The following is a 21,683-nucleotide window of genomic DNA, read 5'->3' as shown; positions in this document are numbered from 1 at the left end:
AAGAGAACTCAATTATACGTGCTGTTTACTTTATAAGGCAGATTTCAAACATTAATACACTAAGAAAATGTTTACTCTTTGTATCAGATCATCAAGAGAATTTGTACTTGTGCTTTGGGCAGACCATCAAAATACAGTGGATAGCAGAGGAGAACCAAGGTGTTTTAAGAGCAGGAAATCATACTGGTATTTATGAGACACTATTAGAGATCTCTCAGAAGTCTCTAGAAATCCTCTGAACCATTTTCAAAAACTGCTGAAAACGAGTCAACTGATCAATATTAAGTGGAGCCAATACACTTCTTTGAGAAGATGTAATAAAAATATTGCTTACTTTCAGGTGTTTGAAGTTATTTTTCATTTGGTTGCTTCATTGAAAATGTCTCCACTTCTGATATGCATACTTAATAATTACTGTAGTAAATGTGAATATCTGGTTCGATGCTCTCAACCTCAGACAACAACTAATATAGACTAAAATGTGTAAGCTTTCCACCCTCCCCATGCAAAAGACTAGATCTTTAAGCCTCTAAATAGAGAAATATTTAAATGTATATTTTAATAAGATGCCATTAAACCATTTCATGTGTCTGGGCTTCATTTATTGTCTACAAAAGAACAAGGAGGTAAGGCCAGACATTTTAATAGATATCTTTTCTGCTATGAGTGGGAAAAAAAAAAAAAAAACTTAAGAGAAACAAAGTAAATTTTATTTTAGGAAAATGCTATGTCTTGCTCAGATACTGTCTTTGAATGTGGTACTCACCTTCTGTGGGTTCAGAACTTTAATGACCTGTGTGATGGTCCCCGTGTTAAATGCTGGGACGATGCTGCTGCTAGGAGACAGAAGCTGCAGCTGGAATGTCTGGTGGGGTGGAGGGGAGACAAAGGGCACTCTTCAGAAAATACACTTAATACTATGTCAGAGATGTCAACAAGTCAAGTCAGACACCCAGATGATGGTTCAATTAACTGATATACCTAACACTAAATTCTATTTGTTTTCCAGATAACCCGCAATTCTCAGCATGCAGACTATCGCTTCATGATATTTATAAAACACTATTGTTTCTAGCAACGAGCCACCTTCTCCTTTCTGGTAGAAGCAACTTTAGCCGAGCACTTTTCAAAAGGTAAACAAATCTTGTTCTAGTAGCCTCACTGAATAGTAACTGATCAACTATGCAGGTGAAAAAACAAAAAACCTGGGTGCCTGTGGCTAAAAAAAAACTACAGAGAAATGAAAAGGATTCTAAAAATAGTAAACCAGTACCCTAGTCACCAACAACAAGCCTTCATGCTTTTGTGTATTTGGACAGTTGAGGTCAGGGACTTGAACTTTGTTTTCTAAAGCCTATATAATCTGGAATGTGTCAAGGGTCACTCCTACATGACGGAGGTGCAGGAAAGGCTGAAAAGAGGCAGCTTGTTCACACGGATGTGAAACACCTCAGGGTCTCCACAATGAAACACCACAAGTACTAGCAGAAAAATTACGGTGCAGAACTAGCCTAGACAGTGAAAGACCTGAAAAAGCAAACACCGTAATTTGTTGAGTGTTGGTAGATTTGTTTGTGTGTTTTCAGGGAAGAGAGATAAAAGTGCTATGAGCAAGATAGGTAAGTCATAGTACAGTAAAGTATATATGTCAACATATATACATATGTTGCTATTTTATAGACTAGGATTCTTTTTTTTAATTTCCTAAAGTTTAGTCTCCTAAAATATTGGAGAGGAGAATGAGAGAGAGAAAGAGAACAAAAAAGAAGAGGGGGAGAGTAAGAAGGGAATGGAAGGAGAGAAAAGCAAGAAGGGCAAAGGGGAAAGAAATGGTGGGAGGGAGGAAAGAAAGAAGGTCGGAAGGTCCATGGTACACCTGCCCTGGGACTTATAAGTCTACTGTCAAGATAAATTACGTAAACTAAAATATCATTTATTTGTTTACATTTAATTAATTAATGTTAGATGCCATCAGCTGTAATCCACACCATCATTTTATACACCACTGAGAGAAAGTCTGCCAATGAAACTATGACAAGAGCATCAATTTCAAAATATACTCCATACGGATAAAAACTATATGTAGGGCAGGAATGGAGACACCAATGTAGAGAACAAATCTGTGGACACAGGGAGGCAAGAAGAGGGTGGGACGAACTGAGAGAGTAGCACTGACATATATACACTACCATACATAAAACAGACAGCGAGTGGCAAGCTGCTGATCACACAGGGAGCTCCGCTTGGTGCTCCGTGATGACCTAGATGGGTGGAGTGCGGGGAGGGTGAGAGGGAACCTCAAGACAGAGGGGATATATGTATACCTATAGCCAATTCACGTTGTTATACAGCAGAAACTAAAACAACATTGTAAAGCAATTATACTTCCAATTTAAAAAAATTTTTTTAATGTACCTCAATTTCAGAAGTAACAAAAAGCAAAATCAGCATTAGTAGAATCTATGAAATACAATGTTTTGATGTTCCAGATACATCATAATACGCAAATAGGCATTGTATAGTACAGCACCAAGAATAAGTCCATGCTTTAAGCAGAGGTGGTATGTGTTAAAGCGGCAGCCTCAAGTAATAAGTATAAAACTCGAATTTGTAGAAGCTAACAAACACATGAAAAGTGCTTAAAACAAGACAGTACCTGGCATATAAAACTCATTTATTCCTCAAAGAAACCCTATGAAGTAGATATCATGATGACAGGCCCCCTTTGCAAATAAAGAAACTGAGGCATAAAGATTAAGTAACCTGCTTAATGTCATACAACTAGTATTGAAACCACTAACTCTACTGCTTCTAAAACATCTACATTTTTCTAACTCCTAAAAATGAAAGTAAAGACAGATGCATAGGCAGCAATAACCACAAATAAAAGTCTTCAATTTCCAAAATTGTGTTATCTGAATGTCATACCTCACAAGTCACTGAAAAGATTCGATTAGCCTAATCTATCTCAGGGGTTGGTAAAATATGGCCCATGGGCCAAGAATGAGCCCACACCTGTTTTTGCAAGTGTTTTACTGGAACAGAGCCATGCGACTTTATGTATTATCGCAGTAATGGCACTTTGACAGCATACAGCCTAAAATACTTACTATCTCATTGTTCACAGATAAATCTTGCCCACTCCTCATTCTGAATTCTCCTTTTTCAAAATTTTTATAATTCAATGATGAACATAAACACTCCTTAAACTAAGAACTGGTATAAACAAAACTTCAATTTACAAAAACAAGCAGTCATTGCATCAATAGTTAGCTATATGTTAATGAAGGAGACAAAAACTTTAAATTCTGATCCAGTGACTAGAAGACAATACATGAAGTCTCTCATCTTGATTGAACTTGAATTTCATGTTAGAATTTGTGTTTCTTAGGTCTTCACGACTGTATTACCAAACTCCAATCTATCCTCAATACTCTTGAGCATTAATGAACCACCTTGTAGAATTCTACTCTCTTACTAACTACTTTTAGACTGTACTTCCTTTATAATACTAACTGTAAGAATATTTATGACTAAGCAAAAGTATTCATTAAAAATGACACGCTCCAATGGACCGTAACAGTTACATTACTGATAGTTTGAGTTGAATCTGCAAATTTAATCTCTAGGCACTAAAATATATCCCTTACCAAACACATAAAAAAATAATCAGCAATTTTTAATTCAAGGATAAAGGCCAAGAAGACAATTATAGTACCTTTGGTACTGCAGCCTGGAAAACAAAGTCCGTCATGTCCAGCTCTGTGCTGTTGGAGGCCTGTATCGTGATCACTGTGACACTAGGGTTGGTATTTGACCGTTCAAAGGTGAATTCAATCTTCAAGCCATTCTTACTGTACGCTGTGATGGAGGGGATGCCTGGGAGAGCACAGGAAGATCAGTCAAGTTGCAGTCAGCCTAAGGCTTGCCAAATCACTACCTCCTTTCTTCAACAACTACTTCTCATAGGTCTAATGATGATAACACCAGTAACGGTACCTGTAGCAATGTCATTGAAGAGAGGCTGTGATGAAAGCCCATCCAACAAGAAGGGGGGCTGGGATATCTGTGGGACTGAGGCAGGGGCAGGAGCAGCAGCTGGAGCACCTAAATGGCACATCCCACAGTTAAGTCAATCTTAGCTGACAAATCCCACCAAGAGAACACATAAGAAAATTACCACGATCTCAAATTAAGGGAAGGAAGCCTTAAACAATCTGCAAAAAGCATGAACCATAAAGAATTAAAAATTTCAAATACTTTAAAATGAGTAACTTCTGTTCACTAAAAAATACCACCAAAAAATGCACCAAAGGCAGAAGAAAGTGTATGCTACAAAATAACAAATGGATGAGTATCCAAAACTATAAATATCTTCTACAAGTCAATAAAGATAACCCAATTTAAAGTAGTAAGACAAATGTACAAGCAAAAAAGAAAAAAGAGATACGTACAAGCAATTCACAGAAGAAACATGAATGAAAAGGAAATATTATGAAAAGAGATGCTCAAGTTTACAAGTAATGAGGGAAATGGAATTTAAAACCACGATGAGGTGCTACTTCACATCCCCCCAGCATGGTGAATACTTCAGTGTCTGATAACACCAGATACTGGTTAAGACTATGGAGCAATGGGGAATTCTAATCTCTGCCACAGGGTTGTGAACTGGAGAACAATTTGGCAGTAGCAGAGTTGAATACAGGCTTTCCTGGTGGATCAGTGGTAAAGAATCCTCCTGCAACACAGGGAATGTGGGTTGGATCCCTGGGTCAGGGAGATGCCCTGGAGAAGGAAATGACAATTCACTTCGGTCTTCTTGCCTGAGAAATACTATGAACAGAGCAGCCTAGCAGGGCTACAGTCCATGGGGTCGCCAAAGAGTGAGACACAGCTTGGCAACTAAACAACATCAAAGCTGAATACAAGTATACCCTTAAACTAAAGGTCCTCAACTGCAAAACTAACAAAATTTCAGGCTGGATAAAACTTTGCTGTGAGGGGCTGTCTTTTGCGCTGTAGGATTCAGCACCACTGGCATCCTCTCAGTCTGACACCCAAAAGTATCTTCAGACATTGCCAATCCCTGGTGGGCAAAATCTCCCCCAACTGAGACCCACTGCCTTTTTTAGGAATGCTTTAATTCTTGCATATTTACACAGGGAGACATATACAAAAAGTGTGCACAGCAAGATTACTTCTAACAATGAAATTCTAGAAATAATCAAAATGTTCACTATCAAAATAACGGGTAAATAAATTGTGGTACACTGACAAAATAAAATACTATTCATTGTCTGTTGTTTTTTAGTCATTAAGTCATGTCCAACTCTTTGCAACCCCATGGACTGTAGCCCACCAGGCTGCTCTGTCCATGGGATTTCCCAGGCAAGAATACTGGAGTGTGTTGCCATTTCCTTCACCAGGGGATCCTCCCAACCCACTGATCGAACCTGTATCACCATATCTCCTACACCGAGAGACAGATTCTTTACTGCCAAGCTACCATCAAAGCCCAAAATACTATACACATACAGCAATAAAAATGTGAATCCATTAGAAATACACTTAACATAGATTATTCACAAATTCAATGTATAGCAAAAGAGCAAGGTATAAAAGTACACATTCGATTGGACACCAGTTCTAAAAAGCCAAAATAATACTACACACTGTAACATTCCAAAAATACACACGAATGGTAAACACCAAAGCTAACACTATTTTAGGATAGACAGTAGTTACCTCTGGGATCAAGAGGGAATGAGAAAAGGAGGTAGTACACAGGGAATGTCAACAATCTTAGCAACATTTTATTTTACAAGCTAAGAAGATCAAGACAAGACTTATTTATTGAATTTTACATATATTAAATATTGCAGAGTATTATGTTAACACACACACACATCCTGGGAAAGGTGGTGTGAAGTGGGGAAACAAAATCATCAGTCTATTGTTTTTATTTGATCCTTCCAAATAAGAACAAGTTATGGAGGGCAAATGATAGAACATGACCATGAACTGACAGAAATCAAGATTCTAAGAAGCGTAAGAAAATTCACCAAAAGAAACAGAATGCATTTTACGCTTAAGTTGGTTTCAAACTACTTTTGAAATTAGCTGAAATTACACCATTTTAAAAATCACAAAATAAAATAAAGGTTGAATTAGCTTAAAAAAAAATAGCCAGGTACACTAGGAAAAAAAAAATCATATAGTAAAAATTAGCAAGTAAGGGAGAAATACATATGACTAAGCAAAGCACAAGGACCTAAAACAAATGAAGACACCACAGGATGTGCAATCAGATTACCAATGAAGAATATAAACAATATTCAGATAGCTATCCTAGTTTCTATAAAACTAATCTAGTAATTTTCCCACAATTTCCATTTTCAAAACAATTTTAGAAACATCTTTCCATGGAAAATCATAGGCTACCCAAGACACAGAGGCAACATATGGGTCCCTAGTCCTTCAAATTGTAGCTTTTTTTCCTCCTATAATGGTACAATAGGTAGTTCTGAAAAACAACAGAAACTCAGAGCTCAAGTTTTTCTAAAAGCACATACTAAATTTATTTTCTAATTTATACTCATTTAAATGATGGTGCATGAGGATTTGACTGTGATGATGGCTTAAAGAATCTAGAATTCAAAACTTTACTTAAAATTGTAGAGAAAATGGGGAATTGCATTTAAAACACATTATGTTATACAGAGTGAAATAAGTCAGAAAAACAAATATCCTACATTAACGCATATATATGGAATCTAGAAAAATGGTACTGATGAACCCACTTGCGGGGAAGGAATGGAGATGAAGATATAGAGAATGGACTTGGGCACACAGTATGGGAAGGAGAGGGTGGGACAGATGAAGAAAGTAGCCTCAACATATGCGCATTATCACGTGTAAAATACATGGCTGGTGGGAAGCTGCTGTGTAATACAGGGAGCCCAGCTTTGTGCTCTGTGATGACCTAGAGCAGTGGGATAGGGTGAGGGGAGGGAAGCACAAGAGGAAGGGGATGTATGTATAATTATGGCTGATGCATGCTGTTGCATGGCAGAAACCAACACAACACTGTAAAGCAATGTTCCTCTAATTAAAAAATAAATTAAAAAAGTAAAATACATTATGAATAAGGAAAAAAAAGCTAGACTTCATTATTTTGCTTTTTCTTGTTAACACTAGAAAAAAAAGAAAGTCAGAACAAAAACAAAACATTAAGGCTCCAGAATAAATGAGTTAAAGGAGACAAAAGGAATGTGCAAAATGGAAATTCACATATAATACAAATATGGACAAATATAAAACATTCCCTAGATTGAAAAAATAAAAATAAGACAAGAGGGTCAATCACTGTTAGGGCTTTTTTATTTATGACTAACAGTGAAATTCATAGACATTGAGGAAAAGGTAAGTAACATTTACCAAGTGCCTACTATGTGTCATCCATGCACTGTCACTATTCCTCACAAATACCCTATGATGATAAGAATCATTTTTATTTTAAACAGATTCAGAAAGAGTAAGCCTAACTTAACTGAGCCTAAGAATGTAAACCCAAAATAAATTTGGGCAAATTTATGTAATAACAATATTTACTGAGGCATCAGTTAAGAAAAATCTGGAAACAAGCAAAATGCCCAATAGTAAGGAATTGAATAAATAATGGTTAAACTTAGCAAATATTAGACAACCATTGAAAATTATAATTGTGAAGATTATACACTAACATGTAAATGCTAATATGTTAATAAGTAAAGCATATCATCTATACACTGTGTTCTGGTTTTTCATTTGGCCTCACCACCCAGCCTGTGAGATCCTAGTTCCCTGACCAGGGACTGAACCTGGGCACATGGCAGTGAGAGCACAAGAGTCCTAACCACTGGACTGCCAGGAAGGTCCCCATACACTATGTTTCAAATGGGGTTGTTCCTGTTTTTCCATATATTCAGGACAGCTTTGGCATCCCAGGATTTGAAACTGACTGTGAATGGCCCTAAGCAATGACAAGCAATATTTTGAAATTTTGTTAAGACATAAATATAAACCATAAGTTCTGGGAGGCAGTTATGTTAGGAAAAAACCTTTAAGTCTGTGATAGCCTGTCTAGATAAGCATCCAACATCCTTAACCTATGGCCGTTTTCCACTCAAAGTCATGTATGCTATAACTCTCCATTTCACTTTTAGAGAAGTCACTTAAGATAGAAATTATATGCTACAGTGATATTCTCTTGACCTCTTGTGTTTACAGTATCTGCAGACACACTAATTATAAATTTCTACTACATGTCAATAAAGATAAGTTATCCCCAAATGAAAAGTTATGTTTGAATATTATAACCCTGGATAATTTTATCCTTCCATTGCTTTAACACGAAGGAGAAAGAAAGGGCGAGAAGGAAAGAGGAAAACACGTTAACATCTTTCCACTCTCCACAGAAGGCCACAGCTCTTGGAAACTAACCGTGAGTAGAAAGAAACCTAGAAAAAGTATTGTATTTCTTGGGATGTGCTTCTTTTCTAGCCTGAGACTGTTCTTTCTGTCTTAAAACACTGTGAGTAATTTACTCTCCAAAAATTAAAAATTAGACTTTGAGGAATCTCTATGAATTACCTCTAGAGTATTAGTATGGCAACATAGGCCAGAAGTTGTGAAGATTCTTGTTTTTTGTCACTTACCCTCTCCATTCTTCAACTGTCTCATGTGCTAGACAGAAAGTCTACATTCAGTGTAGTTTTTCCCTAAGGCCCTTATCCCTGGCCAAGCATGAAATTAACTCCAGTCTGGCCTCACCTGTAAGGTTGATGTCTCCCAGCAAATCAAGAAGCTCTCCACCAGCAGAAGCTGGTTTGCTTGTAGGTGCAGTTGGAATAACAGGTGTTATGTCATTTCCTCCCAACAAATCCAATAAATCATTGGCCTAAACAAGAAAACAATATCTTATTCATTGTCACTGTCTAATCTGTTATCTAACACAAAGCCCCTTCAATACTTAAAAACAGGGAACAGAATTATCAATCAACCCAGGAACACTGAAGGGAATCACCTAAGAGATAGGGTCTAAGGAACCAGAAGATCATGAGGATAAGCAAGGGAGAAGCTACCTGGCTGGTGGGCTGTGGCCCCGAGGGCGGTGGCTTTGTCTCTAGAGGAGTTGGGTCTGTCTCTCCGTTTGTCTGTACAATCTCAGTAGGGCCATTTGTGGTCACTTTCTCCATGACAGGCATTCTCTCAAGCAGGGCAGACCTGGAAGAATCTGAAGTGGTTAAATTCTAGGCAGTTAACCTAGATTCCCTACCCAAAACAATCACTGTTAACTATACTCCAGCCAAATGTGGAGAGACCTCTCCCCTTCCCACATCCCAACACATATACTAAAATAGAAGCTGGATTACAAGAATACGTGACCTACATTCCTGACTGGATTAAGGGCAGGCAGGAAACCTTGAATGGACAAACTGTCCATCTAAATCCCAAGAGCCTGAGAATTATAAGTGACAGAGAAATTGGAATGAAAGAAAGATAAACAAGTACATATTAGCAGTTCACAATGGTAATAGTAATGATATCTCAATGAGATTCTCCTGAGATAAAACAACCCTCACTTCTTCACCAAATAAAATGGAAATGAAGAAAACTTTCCTTACCAAGAGAAAGGGGAAAAGGGGACTAAAAGAACACGGTTCACTTATTTCTTTAGAGGCTAGGCAGAACAGAAGATGAACAAAACACAAGTAGCCAAGCCGCAAGAACTGAACGGGGTTGTGATGTCCCGCCAATAAAGCATGAGGGGTGAAACTCCTTTACGGGTTATCATGAGAAAGTGTTTGGGATGCTAAGAGGCACATGCATTGTTCGGTTTCTTACACTTACCTCATATGGTCGTATTTCTTAAAAAGTGCATTATATTCTACTGCCCTCTGCTGGAGTTCCACATCAATGCTGCTTCCATAGATGGAAACCACTTTCTTAATTCGGCTTTGGGATAAAATGACAAACAAATTCAAACATCCAAAAGAAAATTCATAAACAAGCAGAAAGAACAGTGTTTAAAACAGAGGTTTCTGGTTAAAATTTTGAAATGTTCATCTTAATATCTCATACCCTAAAATTTGAGAAACAAAAGTACCAATTATTAATTTGCTACAAAGTAACAAATTTATAGTATTCATTCCCTTCTTTAATAACTTTACAGTAGTAAGCTTTTATCAACAAAAAGGTCATAGCATCAGACTTTTATAAGCAAAGTGTCACTGCCTAATACCAAATTCTTATACTTCACAATTTAAACAGTAAAAAATATCATTCTTCATGAGGCTTTACATTAAAAACAAAAGCAAAACATCTGAGAGAACTAAGTTTATATTAAATATGCTTGACTGGGAAACTGACCCAAGAATTGAGTTCTATTCAAAACAGTGTTTTTTTAAAAAAAGCAAAATTTAAAGATTTAAACACCAAAATGATTTTCTTCCGATTCAGATATCTCAAATTATAATAAACCAGAACCTTTACATGGGAAAATAACTTCAGTACTTTAAAAAAATAAACAGACATCAGATACCTGATTTTAAAAACATTAGTTTTTACCTTCAAATTAAGCAGTGGTGGGATGAAGGGATGACAGGGAGCAAAGTATAGATCTAATAAGGATTAACCATGAAGTGATGACTGTTACTGAGGAGTAAAAGGTATAGGCAGTTGATTTTACTATTCTACTTTAGCCTTTGCTTCAAGTTTCCCAAAATAAAAGTTTTTAAAAATTATAAAACGCATTCACCCTTTTTCTCCATACTCACTTTACAGTACAGGTGAATCGAGTAGAAAGCTTCATAATGGCAGTGAGGGCATAACCTCGTGTCACAGAGGTGGACATATTAGATATTAGGACACTTTCTAAAATATCCAACACTTCATCCTCTGTTACCTGGGGAGAAAAAAATGGAAACATGACACTCTCACTTCTCCTCAGCCAGAAGGTAAGAGAAACAATGTAAGTCACTATGATGGGGTGGGGAGAGGGACCTAAAGGTGAGTTTCAAATCTCACAATGGCCCAGTAGGTTCCAACTGAAAACTGAGCAAGCTTTCCAATGAATCTATGATTCCGCCATTGCGTCTTTAAAAGGTTTTCAAGGAATCGACTTCAAAGCATTAAACACTACTCTTAAAACAAAAACACTGTCTTCCCTTTTCTTAACCAAGAGTGACAAAGGGTACCTGAATAGGCTCTTCCTCTTCACATTGGCCAGATACAAGAAGATCTCCATATTCACCTATACACCACGCAGCCACTTGCACCAAAGGTTGCTGTCAAAAGAGAGTCACAGTTTGAAAAAGATTTTTATCCTTTAAAGGATTAATACAAATCATATAGATCATCCAACCATAAAGGTCACAACTGAGGCACCTCTAGAGTGACGGTACTAAGAACATATCAGAAAAACAATGGCAATTTCCCCCGTAAAGTAAAAGTACTTACCTGAGAATAATCACCAAGAACTGCTTTGTACAAGCGCTGGACAGTATAGGCATGCATCTCCACGCTATTGGTTATTAACTGGATCAAGTTGGGAACTGCATCATCACGAACATAGCTTCCTGCCTAAAAGGAAATGTAGACAGTTACCCCAAGAAACACACAGTAATGTTAAGAAAAGTCAGCTAGTGCTGTTGTTGCTCAGAGGAGACGACTACAAAACACCCTCCAAGATAAAGTTGTTTCCAATTCTCATGTTCAGAAGCAGCTCAAATTTCAAAGTCTTATTTAAATGAATATTCTAAGTTCTAAGGTTTTATAAAAAGATAAAATCTTCTCTTTGTCCAAAGTAAAATTAAAATATAAAGGCTTAGAATTTCAAGAAAGGCCCTTTCTACTCAGAATGTTTACTAACGCAAAAATGTAAGAAATACATTCACTGGGAACTTAATTACAACAACCTCTTCCTCCCCACAACTCCTCAACACAGGTGTCAAAAGCGTACAAGTGAGGCAGTCCTAAGACGGCAGAAGAATAGGACGGGGAGACCACTTTCTCTCCCACAAATTCATCGAAAGAACATTTTTAACACCAAGCAAACTCCACAAAACAACTTCTGAATGCTGGCAGAGGACATCAGGCACCCAGAAAGGCAGCCCATTGTCTTCGAAAGGAGGTAGGACAAAATATAAAAGATAAAAAGAGACACAAAAGAGGTAGGGACGGAGATCTATCCCAGGAAGGGAGTCTTAAAAAAGAGACAGGTTTCTAAACACCGGGAAATACTCTCTCTGGCGGGTCTGTGGCGGGCCTTGGAATCTCAGAGGGCAAAATAACCTGGAGGAAAAATAAATAAATAATTAAAACCCACAGATTATGTGCCTAACAGCAACTCCCAACAGAGCAGCAGCCCAGATGCTCGCATCCCCCACTAGCAAGCGGCAGGGGGGGCGGGGGGGGAGAAGGGGCAGGGAGGAGCAGGCTGTATTGCTTAGGGTAAGGACCAGGCCTGAATGCCCTGAGGCAATCTGAGGGAACTAGCTTGAGAAAGCAACCCAGACTGTGGGATAGCTATCCCGAGAAAATCCCTAACCTAAGACACCGCCAGGACCACTCACAAAACAAAGGACTGAGCAGAGCTAGCAGGCTGAGAACCGGCCCATCCCCCTCAGGAGACAGGCAGGCGAGGGAAGCCAGAGCTGGAAGGGAGCAAGCACGGCCCCAGAGAGGCATCCTATACCAAACTGCAAGCAGACTTCCTTGCTAACCAAGACTTCTTGAGATTCTGGACGGTCGACATCCACCAGGAGGGTCACAGCGAGAGATCAGCTCCCCAGAAGAGACACACGGCACACCTGAGAAGGCACGCCCGTTGTACACCCAGAAAACCAAGCAGCTGGAACAGGGGAGGCAATAAGTCGCAGCCTTCAACTGGGGGCAACGTGGTCGCCAAGCACCTGGTCACCTGAGCTGCTTGGACTTGGGACGGGCACAAAACACAGGCCCAACCAAGTCTGTGTCTTTGAGGAGTGCCCGAAAACCTGAACCTGAGTGGCTTAGACCTGGGCAGTGCATACAACCCAGGGCCAGCATCAGACAGTTCCCGGCAGAGCAACCTAGAGCCTGAACAGGGTAGACTGGGAAAGCAACACGCCGTGAGCAGGGACAAACCCAGTGTGGCTGAATTACTGTGAGCACACGCCAGTGATATTTGTTTGCAGTGTTCCTCCCTCCCCACAACACGACTGAACAAGTGAGACTAAAAAAAGTGACCACCACCGCCCTCCTTGTGTCGGGGTGGAAATTAGACACTGAAGAGACCAGCAAACAGAAGAAGCTAAAATAAACAGAGGGAACCGCTTTGGAAGTGACAGGTGCAATAGATTAAAACCCTGTAGTTAGCACCGACTACATAGGAAGGGGCCTATAGACCTTGAGAAGTACAAGCTGGAACAAGGAACTATCTGAAAATGAACTGACCCCACACTGTCTGCAACAGCTCCAGAGAAAGTCCTAGATATATTTTTACTCTTATCATTTTTTAAATTAAAACAAAATTTTTTTCATGTCTAAGTCCCCTATTACTCCTTTAATTTTCATTTTTATAACCTACTATTACCTTGCAAAAAAAAGACCCTATTTTGAAAGCAAAATTCATGTATGTATATAATTTTTGTGACTTTTTTCTTAATATTGTATTTTTGAGAATCTAACCTCTACTCTGTATTTTTAATCTTTGTTTTTTGGTATTTGTTATCAACCTTGTACCTTTAAGAACCCAATCTTCAGTACCCATTTTTACTTGGGAGTGAGATTACTGGCTTGACTGCTCTCTCCCCCTTTGGACTCTCCTTTATCTCCACCAAGTTGCCTCTATCTCCCCCCTCCTCCTTTTCTTCTCTACCCAACTCTGTGAATCTATTTGTGTGTTCGGGACTGTGAAGAACACTTAGGGAACTGATTACTGGCTGGATCTGTCTCTCTCCTTTTGATTCACCCCTTTATCCTCCTGGCCACCTCTGTCTCCTTCCTCCCTCTTCTCTTCTCTGTGTAACTCTGTGAACATCTCTGAGCGGTCCAGACTGTGGAGAGCACATAGGAAGTGATTACTAGCTAGATGGCTCTCTCCCCTTTTGATTCCCCCTCTTATCCTCCTGGTCACCTCTAGCTCCCTCCTTCCTCTTTTCTTCTCCATGTAACTGTGTACCTCTCTGGGTGTCCCTCACTGTGGAGAAAGTTTTCATCTTTAACCTAGATGTTTTATCATTGGTGCTGTATAGATGAAGAAGTCTTGAGCTTACTGTAAAAATAAGACTAAAAACCAGAGGCAGGAGGTTTAAGTCCAAATCCTGAGAACACCTGAGAACTCCTGAATCCAGGGAACATCCTATCCAGCTCATCCTATCAATGAGCTCGATAGGAGCTCATCAAACACCTCCATACCTACACTCCATCACCCAAGCACCACCCAAGGGCCAACAAGTTCCAAAGCAAGACATACCATGCAAATTCTCCAGCAACACAGGAACATAGCCCTGAGCTTCAATATACAGCCTGCCCGAAGTCACACCAAACCCATCGACATCTCAAAACTCATTACTGGACACTTCACTGCACTGCAGAGAGAAGAAATCCAGCTCCACCCACCAGAACACAGACACAAGCTTCCCTAACCAGGAAACCTTGACAAGCCACCCATCCAACCTCACCCATAGTGAGGAACCTCCACAATAAACAGGAACCACAAACTTCCAGAATACAGAAAGGCCACCCCAAACACAGCAATATAAACAAGATGAACTGGCAGACAAATACCCAGCAGGTAAAGGAACAGGATAAATGTCCACCAAACCAAACCAAAGAGGAAGAGATAGGGAATCTACCTGATAAAGAATTCCAAATAATGATAGTGAAAATGATCCAAAACCTTGAAAACAAATCGGAGTTACAGATAAATAGCCTGGAGACAAGGATAAAGAAGATGCAAGAAAGGTTTAAAAAGGACCTAAGGAGAAATAAAGAAGAGTCAATATATAATGAATAATGCAATAAACGAGATCAAAAACACTCTGGAGGGAACCAACAGTAGAATAACGGAGGCAGAAGATAGGATAAGTGACGTAGAAGATAGAATGTAGAAATAAATGAAACAGAGAAGAAAAAAGAAAAAAGAATTAAAAGAAATGAGGACAACCTCAGAGACCTCCAGAACAATGTTAAACACCCCAACATTCTAATCATAGGAGTCCCAGGAGAAGAAGACAAAAAGAAAGACCATGAGAAAATACTTGAGGAGATAACAGTTGAAAACTTCCCTGAAATGGGGAAGAAAATAATCATGCAAGTCCAAAAAACCCAGGGAGTCCCAAACAGGATAAACCTAAGGCAAAACACTCCAAGACACATATTCATCAAATTAACAAAGATCAAACACAAAGAACAAATATTAAAACCAGCAAGGGAAAAACAACAAATAACACACAAGGGGATTCCCATAAGGATAACAGCTGATCTTTCAACAGAAACTCTTCAGGCCAGGAGGGAATGGCAAGACATACTTAAAGTGATGAAAGAAAATAACCTACAGCCCAGATTACTGTACCCAGCAAGGATCTCATTCAAATATGAAGGAGAAATCAAAAGCTTTACAGACAAGCAAAAGCCAAGAGAATTCAGCACCACCACCTCCAACAAATGCTAAAGGATCTTCTCTAGATAGGAAACACAGAAAAGGTGTATAAACTCAACCCAAAACAATAAAGTGAATGGCAACGGGATCATACTTATCAATAATTACCTTAAATGTAAATGGGTTGAATGCCCCAACCAAAAGACAAAGACTGGCTGAATGGATACAAAAACAAGACCCCTATATCTATTGTCTACAAGAGACCCACCTTGAAACAAGGGACACATACAGACTGAAAGTGAAGGGCTGGAAAAAGATATTCCATGCAAACAGAAACCAAAAGAAAGCAGGAGTAGTAATACTAATATCAGATAAAACAGACTTTAAAGCAAAGGCTGTGAAAAGAGACAAAATGGACACTACATAATGATCAAAGGATCGATCCAAGAAGAAGATATAACAATTATAAATATATATGCACCCAACATAGGAGCACCACGATATGTAAGACAAATGTTAACAAGTATGAATGGGGAAATTAACAATAACACAATAATACTGGGAGACTTTAATACCCATTCACACCGATGGATAGATCAACTAAATAGAAAATTAACAAGGAAACACAAACTTTAAATGATACAATAGACCATTTTTACGGTTAGACCTAATTGATATCTATAGGACATTTCACCCTCCAAAAATGAATTTCACCTTTTTCTCAAGTGCACATGGAATCTTCTCCAGGACAGATCACATCCTGGGCCATAAATCTAGCACTGATAAATTCAAAAAATTGAAATCATTCCAAGCATCTTTTCTGACCACAATGCAGTAAGATTAGATCTCAATTACAGGAGAAAACTATTAAAAATTCCAACCTATGGAGGCTGAACAACATGCTGCTGAGTGACCAACAAATCCCAAAGAAATTTTAAAAAAAATATGCATAGAAACGAATGAAAATGAAAACACAACAACCCAAAACCTATGGGACACTGTAAAAGCAGTGCTAAGGGGAAGGTTCATAGAAATACAGACTTACCTCAAGAAACAAGAAAAAAGTCAAATAAATAACCTAACTTTACACCTAAAGCAACTAGAAAAGGAAGAAATGAAGAAATCCAGGGTTAGTAGTAGGAAAGAAATCTTAAAAATTAGGGCAGAAATAAATGCAAAAGAAACAAGAGACCATAGCAAAAATCAACAAAGCCAAAAGCTGGTTCTTTGAGAGGATAAATAAAATTGACAAACCAGTAGCCAGACTCATCAAGAAACAAAGGGAGAATAATCAAATCAATAAAATTAGAAATGAAAATGGAGAGATCACAACAGACAACACAGAAATACAAAGGATCATAAGAGACTACTATCAGCAACTATATGCCAATAAAATGGACAACGTGGAAGAAACGGACAAATTCTTAGAAAAGTACAACTTTCCAAAACTGAACCAGGAAGAAACAGAAAATCTTAACAGACCCATCACAACCACAGAAATTGAAACTGTAATCAGAAATCTCCCAACAAACAAAAGCCTAGGACCAGATGGCTTCACAGCTGAATTCTACCAAAAATTTAGAGAAGAGTTAACACCTATCCTACTCAAACTCTTCCAGAAAATTGCAGAGGAAGATAAACTTCCAAACTCATTCTATGAGGCCACCATCACCCTAATACCAAAACCAAACAAAGATGCCACAAAAAAGATAACTACAGGCCAATATCACTGATGAACATAGATGAAAAAATCCTTAACAAAACTCTAGCAATCAGAATCCAACAACATATTTAAAAAATCATACATCATGACCAAGTGGGCTTTATATCCAAGGGATGCAAGGATTCTTCAATATCCTCAAATCAATCAATGTAACATACCACATTAACAAATTGAAAAATAAAAGCCATATGATTATCTCAATAGATGCAGAGAAAGCCTTTGACAAAATTCAACATCCATTTATGATAAAAAACCCTCCAGAAAGCAGGAATAGAAGGAACATACCTCAACTTAATAAAAGCTACATATGACAAACCCACAGCAAACATTACCCTCAACGGTGAAAACTGAAAGCATTTCCCCTAAAGTCAGGAACAAGACAAGGGTGCCTACTTTCACCACTACTATTCAACGTAGTTTTGGAAGTTTTGGCCACAGCAATCAGAGCAGAAAAAGAAATAGAAGGAATCCAGATTGGAAAAGAAGAAGTAAAACTCTCATTGTTTGCAGATGACATGATCCTCTACATAGAAAACCCTAACGACTCCATCAGAAAATTACTAGAGCTAATCAATGAACATAGTAAAGATGCAGAATATAAAATCAACACACAGAAATCCTTTGCATTCCAATACACTAACAATGAGAAAACAGAGAAATTAAGGAAACAATTCCATTCACCACTGCAATGAAAAGAATAAAATACTTACGAATGTATCTAAAGAAACAAAAGATCTATATAAAGAAAACTATAAAACACTGATGAAAGAAATCAAAGAGGACACTAATAGATGGAGAAATATACCATGTTCATGGATTGGAAGAATCAATACAGTGAAAATGAGTATACTACCCAAAGCAATCTATAGATTCAATGCAATCCCTACAAAGCTACCAACGGTATTTTTCACAGAGCTAGAACAAATAATTTCACAATTTGTATGGCAATACAAAAAGCCTCAAAGAGCCAAAGCAATCTTGAGAAAGAAGAATGGAACTGGAGGAGTCAACATGCCTGACTTCAGGCTCTACTACAAAGCCACAGTCATCAAGACAGTATGGTACTGGCACAAAGACAGGAATATAGATCAATGGAACAAAATAGAAAGCCCAGGGATAAATCCACGCACCTATGGACACCTTACCTTTGACAAAGGAGGCAAGAATATACAATGGAGAAAAGACAATCTCTTTAACAAGTGGTGCTGGGAAAACTGGTCAACCACTTGTAAAAGAATGAAACTAGAACACTTTCTAACACCATACACAAAAATAAACTCAAAATGGATTAAAGATCTAAATGCAAGACCAGAAACCATAAACTCCTAGAGGAAAACAAAAGCAAAACACTCTCTGACATAAACCACAGCAGGATCCTCTATGACCCACCTCCCAGAGTAACGGAAATAAAAGCAAAAATAAACAAATGGGACCTAATTAAAATTAAAAGCTTCTGCACAACAAAGGAAACTATAGGCAAGGTGAAAAGACAGCCTTCAGAATGGGAGAAAATAACAGCAAACAAAGCAACAGACAAAGAATTAATCTCAAGAATATACAAGCAACTCCTGAAGCTCAATTCCAGAAAAATAAATGACCCAATCAAAAAGTGGGCCAAAGAACTAAATAGACATTTCTCCAGAGAAGACATGCAGATGGCTAACAAACATATGAAAAGATGCTCAACATCACTCATTATCAGAGAAAAGCAAATCAAAGCCACAATGAGGTACCATTTCATGCCAGTCAGAATGGCTGCTATCCAAAAGTCTACAAGCAATAAATGCTGAAGAAAGGGGAACCCTCTTACACTGTTGGTGGGAATGCAAACTAGTACAGCCACTATGGAGAACAGTGTGGAAATTCCTTAAAAAACTGGAAATAGAACTGCCTTATGATGCAGCAATCCCACTGCTGTGCATGCACACCAAGGAAACCAGAACTGAAAGAGACACATGTACCCCAATATTGATTGCAGCACTGTTTATAATAGCCAGGACATGGAAGCAACCTAGATGTCCATCAGCAGAAGAATGGATAAGAAAGCTGTGGTACACACACACAATGGAATATTACTCAGCCATTAAAAAGAATACAGTTGAATCAGTTCTAATGAGGTGGATGAAACTGGAGCCTATTATACAGAGTGAAGTAGGCCAGAAAAAAAAACACCAATACAGTATACTAATGCATATATATGGAATTTAGAAAGATGTAACGATAACTGGTAACAATAACCCTGTATGCGAAACAGCGAAAGAGACACAGATGTAGAGAACAGTCTTTGGACTCTGTGGGAGAGGACGAGGGTGGGATGGTTTGGGAGAATGGCAATGAAACATGTATATATCACATGTGAAACGGATCACCAGTCCAGGTTCGATGTATGATACAGGGTGCTCAGGGCTGGTGCACTGGGATGACCCAGAGGGATGGGATGGGGAGGGAGGTAGGTTCAGGATGGGGAACACATGTATACCCGTGGCAGATTCATGTCAACGTATGGCAAAACCAATACAATATTGTAAAGGTAAATAAATAAATAAAACTGAGATTTAAAAATAAATAAATAAAAGCATACAAGCCAGCTATGGTAGTCACACTACTCCAGGATATGGAGAAAGGGCTGTGTATGAACAGTTCAAAAAGGCTTAACAAATAAAACCAAAATAAACAGTAACTTTCTAAAAATCAGAATCTCTTGAAAACATAACAGTCCTTCACAAACTAGAGTTTACAAATATAGAACCAATACATAGCCCCAGAAATGGGAAGTGTTTTGTATTTCATTATCCATACTTCAAAAAAAAACAAACAACGATCTCTTTATTGTCCTGTTGACAAATGGAATCTGAGATTTACCACCACGGAGACAAAGTAAAGCTATTTAACCTATGAGGAAATTAAATTTTGGCCTCACAAGAGCATTATGATAACCAAGCTGCACAGGACATACAAACTGTGAAAGCTCTGCCCACCTTGGTCAATCTCCCATTATTGGATAGAAGAGTGGATCTGATTTACAGGAACAAGACCTGGCCTACACACGTGTACTTTGAAGAGGAAACAGAAAAAGACAAAGAAAAAAATCCCAGATGGGTAGGATACCCACTCCTGTTAGAAACACAAAAATGGAGGGAGAAGTTTGGGGAAACTGGCAGAAAGGAAAGGTAAAACACTAAAAACCAGGTAATTAGTGGTGTGACTTAGACATGTATATTCTTCCCTAATGGGAAAAGCAGAATGTTTTTAAGAGAAAGCTTCAACATGATCTAATCGACATTTACAGACTATGTCATTCAACAATAGCATAAACATTCTTCTCAAGCTCACATGGAGCATTCATCAAGACAGATCACATTCTGGGCCATTAAAAATGTCTTAAATTTAAAAGAACAGAAATCATACAAAATTAAACTAGAAATAAGCAATAAAAGATAGCTGAAAAGTCCCCCAAATATTCAGAGATTAAACAACACACTACTAAATAATACAAGGGTCAAATAAAACATCAGGAGCAGAAAACTATAGACCAGTATCTCATGAACACAGGTGCAAATATCCTTAAAATTTTAGCAAATCAAATCTAGTAATGTATTAAAACTATACACCACAACCATGTGGTTTTTATTCCAGATATGGAAGGCTGATTCAACATTAAAAATTCAATTAATGCAAGCCAACTAAACTTCAATTAAATAAATTATTTTTTAAAAATCAATTAATGTAACCTAGCACATCAACACGCTAAAAAAGAAAAGGCATATAATCGTATAATAAGAGAATATAAACTGATTGGAAAAATTAAAAGTTGGAGCACTTTCTTAAAGAAAGGTTTTGACTTTCCTGGAGGCCCAGTGGTTAAGACTCTGCGAATCCACTGCAGAGAGCATGGATTCGATCCCTGGTCTGGGAACTAAGATCTAGCATGCTACACAATACAGCCAAAACAAAACTAAACAAAGCTTCCCAATGATTTCCCGTCATATTCAAAATAAAATCCTAACTCCTGTGAGGCCTTATAGAATCTAGCCCCTGCCTCAAACCATTCTCTGCCTCTCTCAGTCTACTGGCTGCATGGGCCTTCTTGATGCTCTCCAAACATGCCAAACTTGTTACTTACCCTCGGGCTTTGCAACACCAACTGTTCCCTCTGGTTTGTACACTCTTCCCCCAAATCTTTGCACAGCTTACCACTTTACCAAGTTCTCTACTCAAATGTTACCTCCTCTCAGTGACCTGCCCTGACTGTTCTACCCAAGAACCTGGCCCACTGCCCCATATCCCATTCTCCTCTGACATCACTATAGTTTCTCATGCTGCTCTAGTATTTTT

General features: G+C 38.3%; 1 protein-coding gene across 1 annotated transcript in view; it reads right to left on the bottom strand.

The window, feature by feature from the left end:
• The window catches only part of AP1G1 (adaptor related protein complex 1 subunit gamma 1), an 82,121-nt gene that overhangs the window by 4,756 nt on the left and 55,682 nt on the right, over positions 1-21,683 (bottom strand). The window contains exons 14-22 of the mRNA XM_052655468.1: positions 11,500-11,622; positions 11,238-11,327; positions 10,818-10,945; positions 9,892-9,996; positions 9,123-9,264; positions 8,812-8,938; positions 4,000-4,107; positions 3,719-3,879; positions 767-865 (exon numbers count right to left, since the gene is read on the bottom strand). Coding sequence (XP_052511428.1) covers positions 767-865; positions 3,719-3,879; positions 4,000-4,107; positions 8,812-8,938; positions 9,123-9,264; positions 9,892-9,996; positions 10,818-10,945; positions 11,238-11,327; positions 11,500-11,622 — 1,083 coding nt within the window. The remainder of the gene's footprint in view (positions 1-766; positions 866-3,718; positions 3,880-3,999; positions 4,108-8,811; positions 8,939-9,122; positions 9,265-9,891; positions 9,997-10,817; positions 10,946-11,237; positions 11,328-11,499; positions 11,623-21,683) is intronic.

Source organism: Budorcas taxicolor, chromosome 18, assembly GCF_023091745.1.
Source record: "Budorcas taxicolor isolate Tak-1 chromosome 18, Takin1.1, whole genome shotgun sequence".
Taxonomy (NCBI): domain Eukaryota; kingdom Metazoa; phylum Chordata; class Mammalia; order Artiodactyla; family Bovidae; genus Budorcas; species Budorcas taxicolor.
This window is presented reverse-complemented; position numbering and strand designations above follow the sequence as displayed.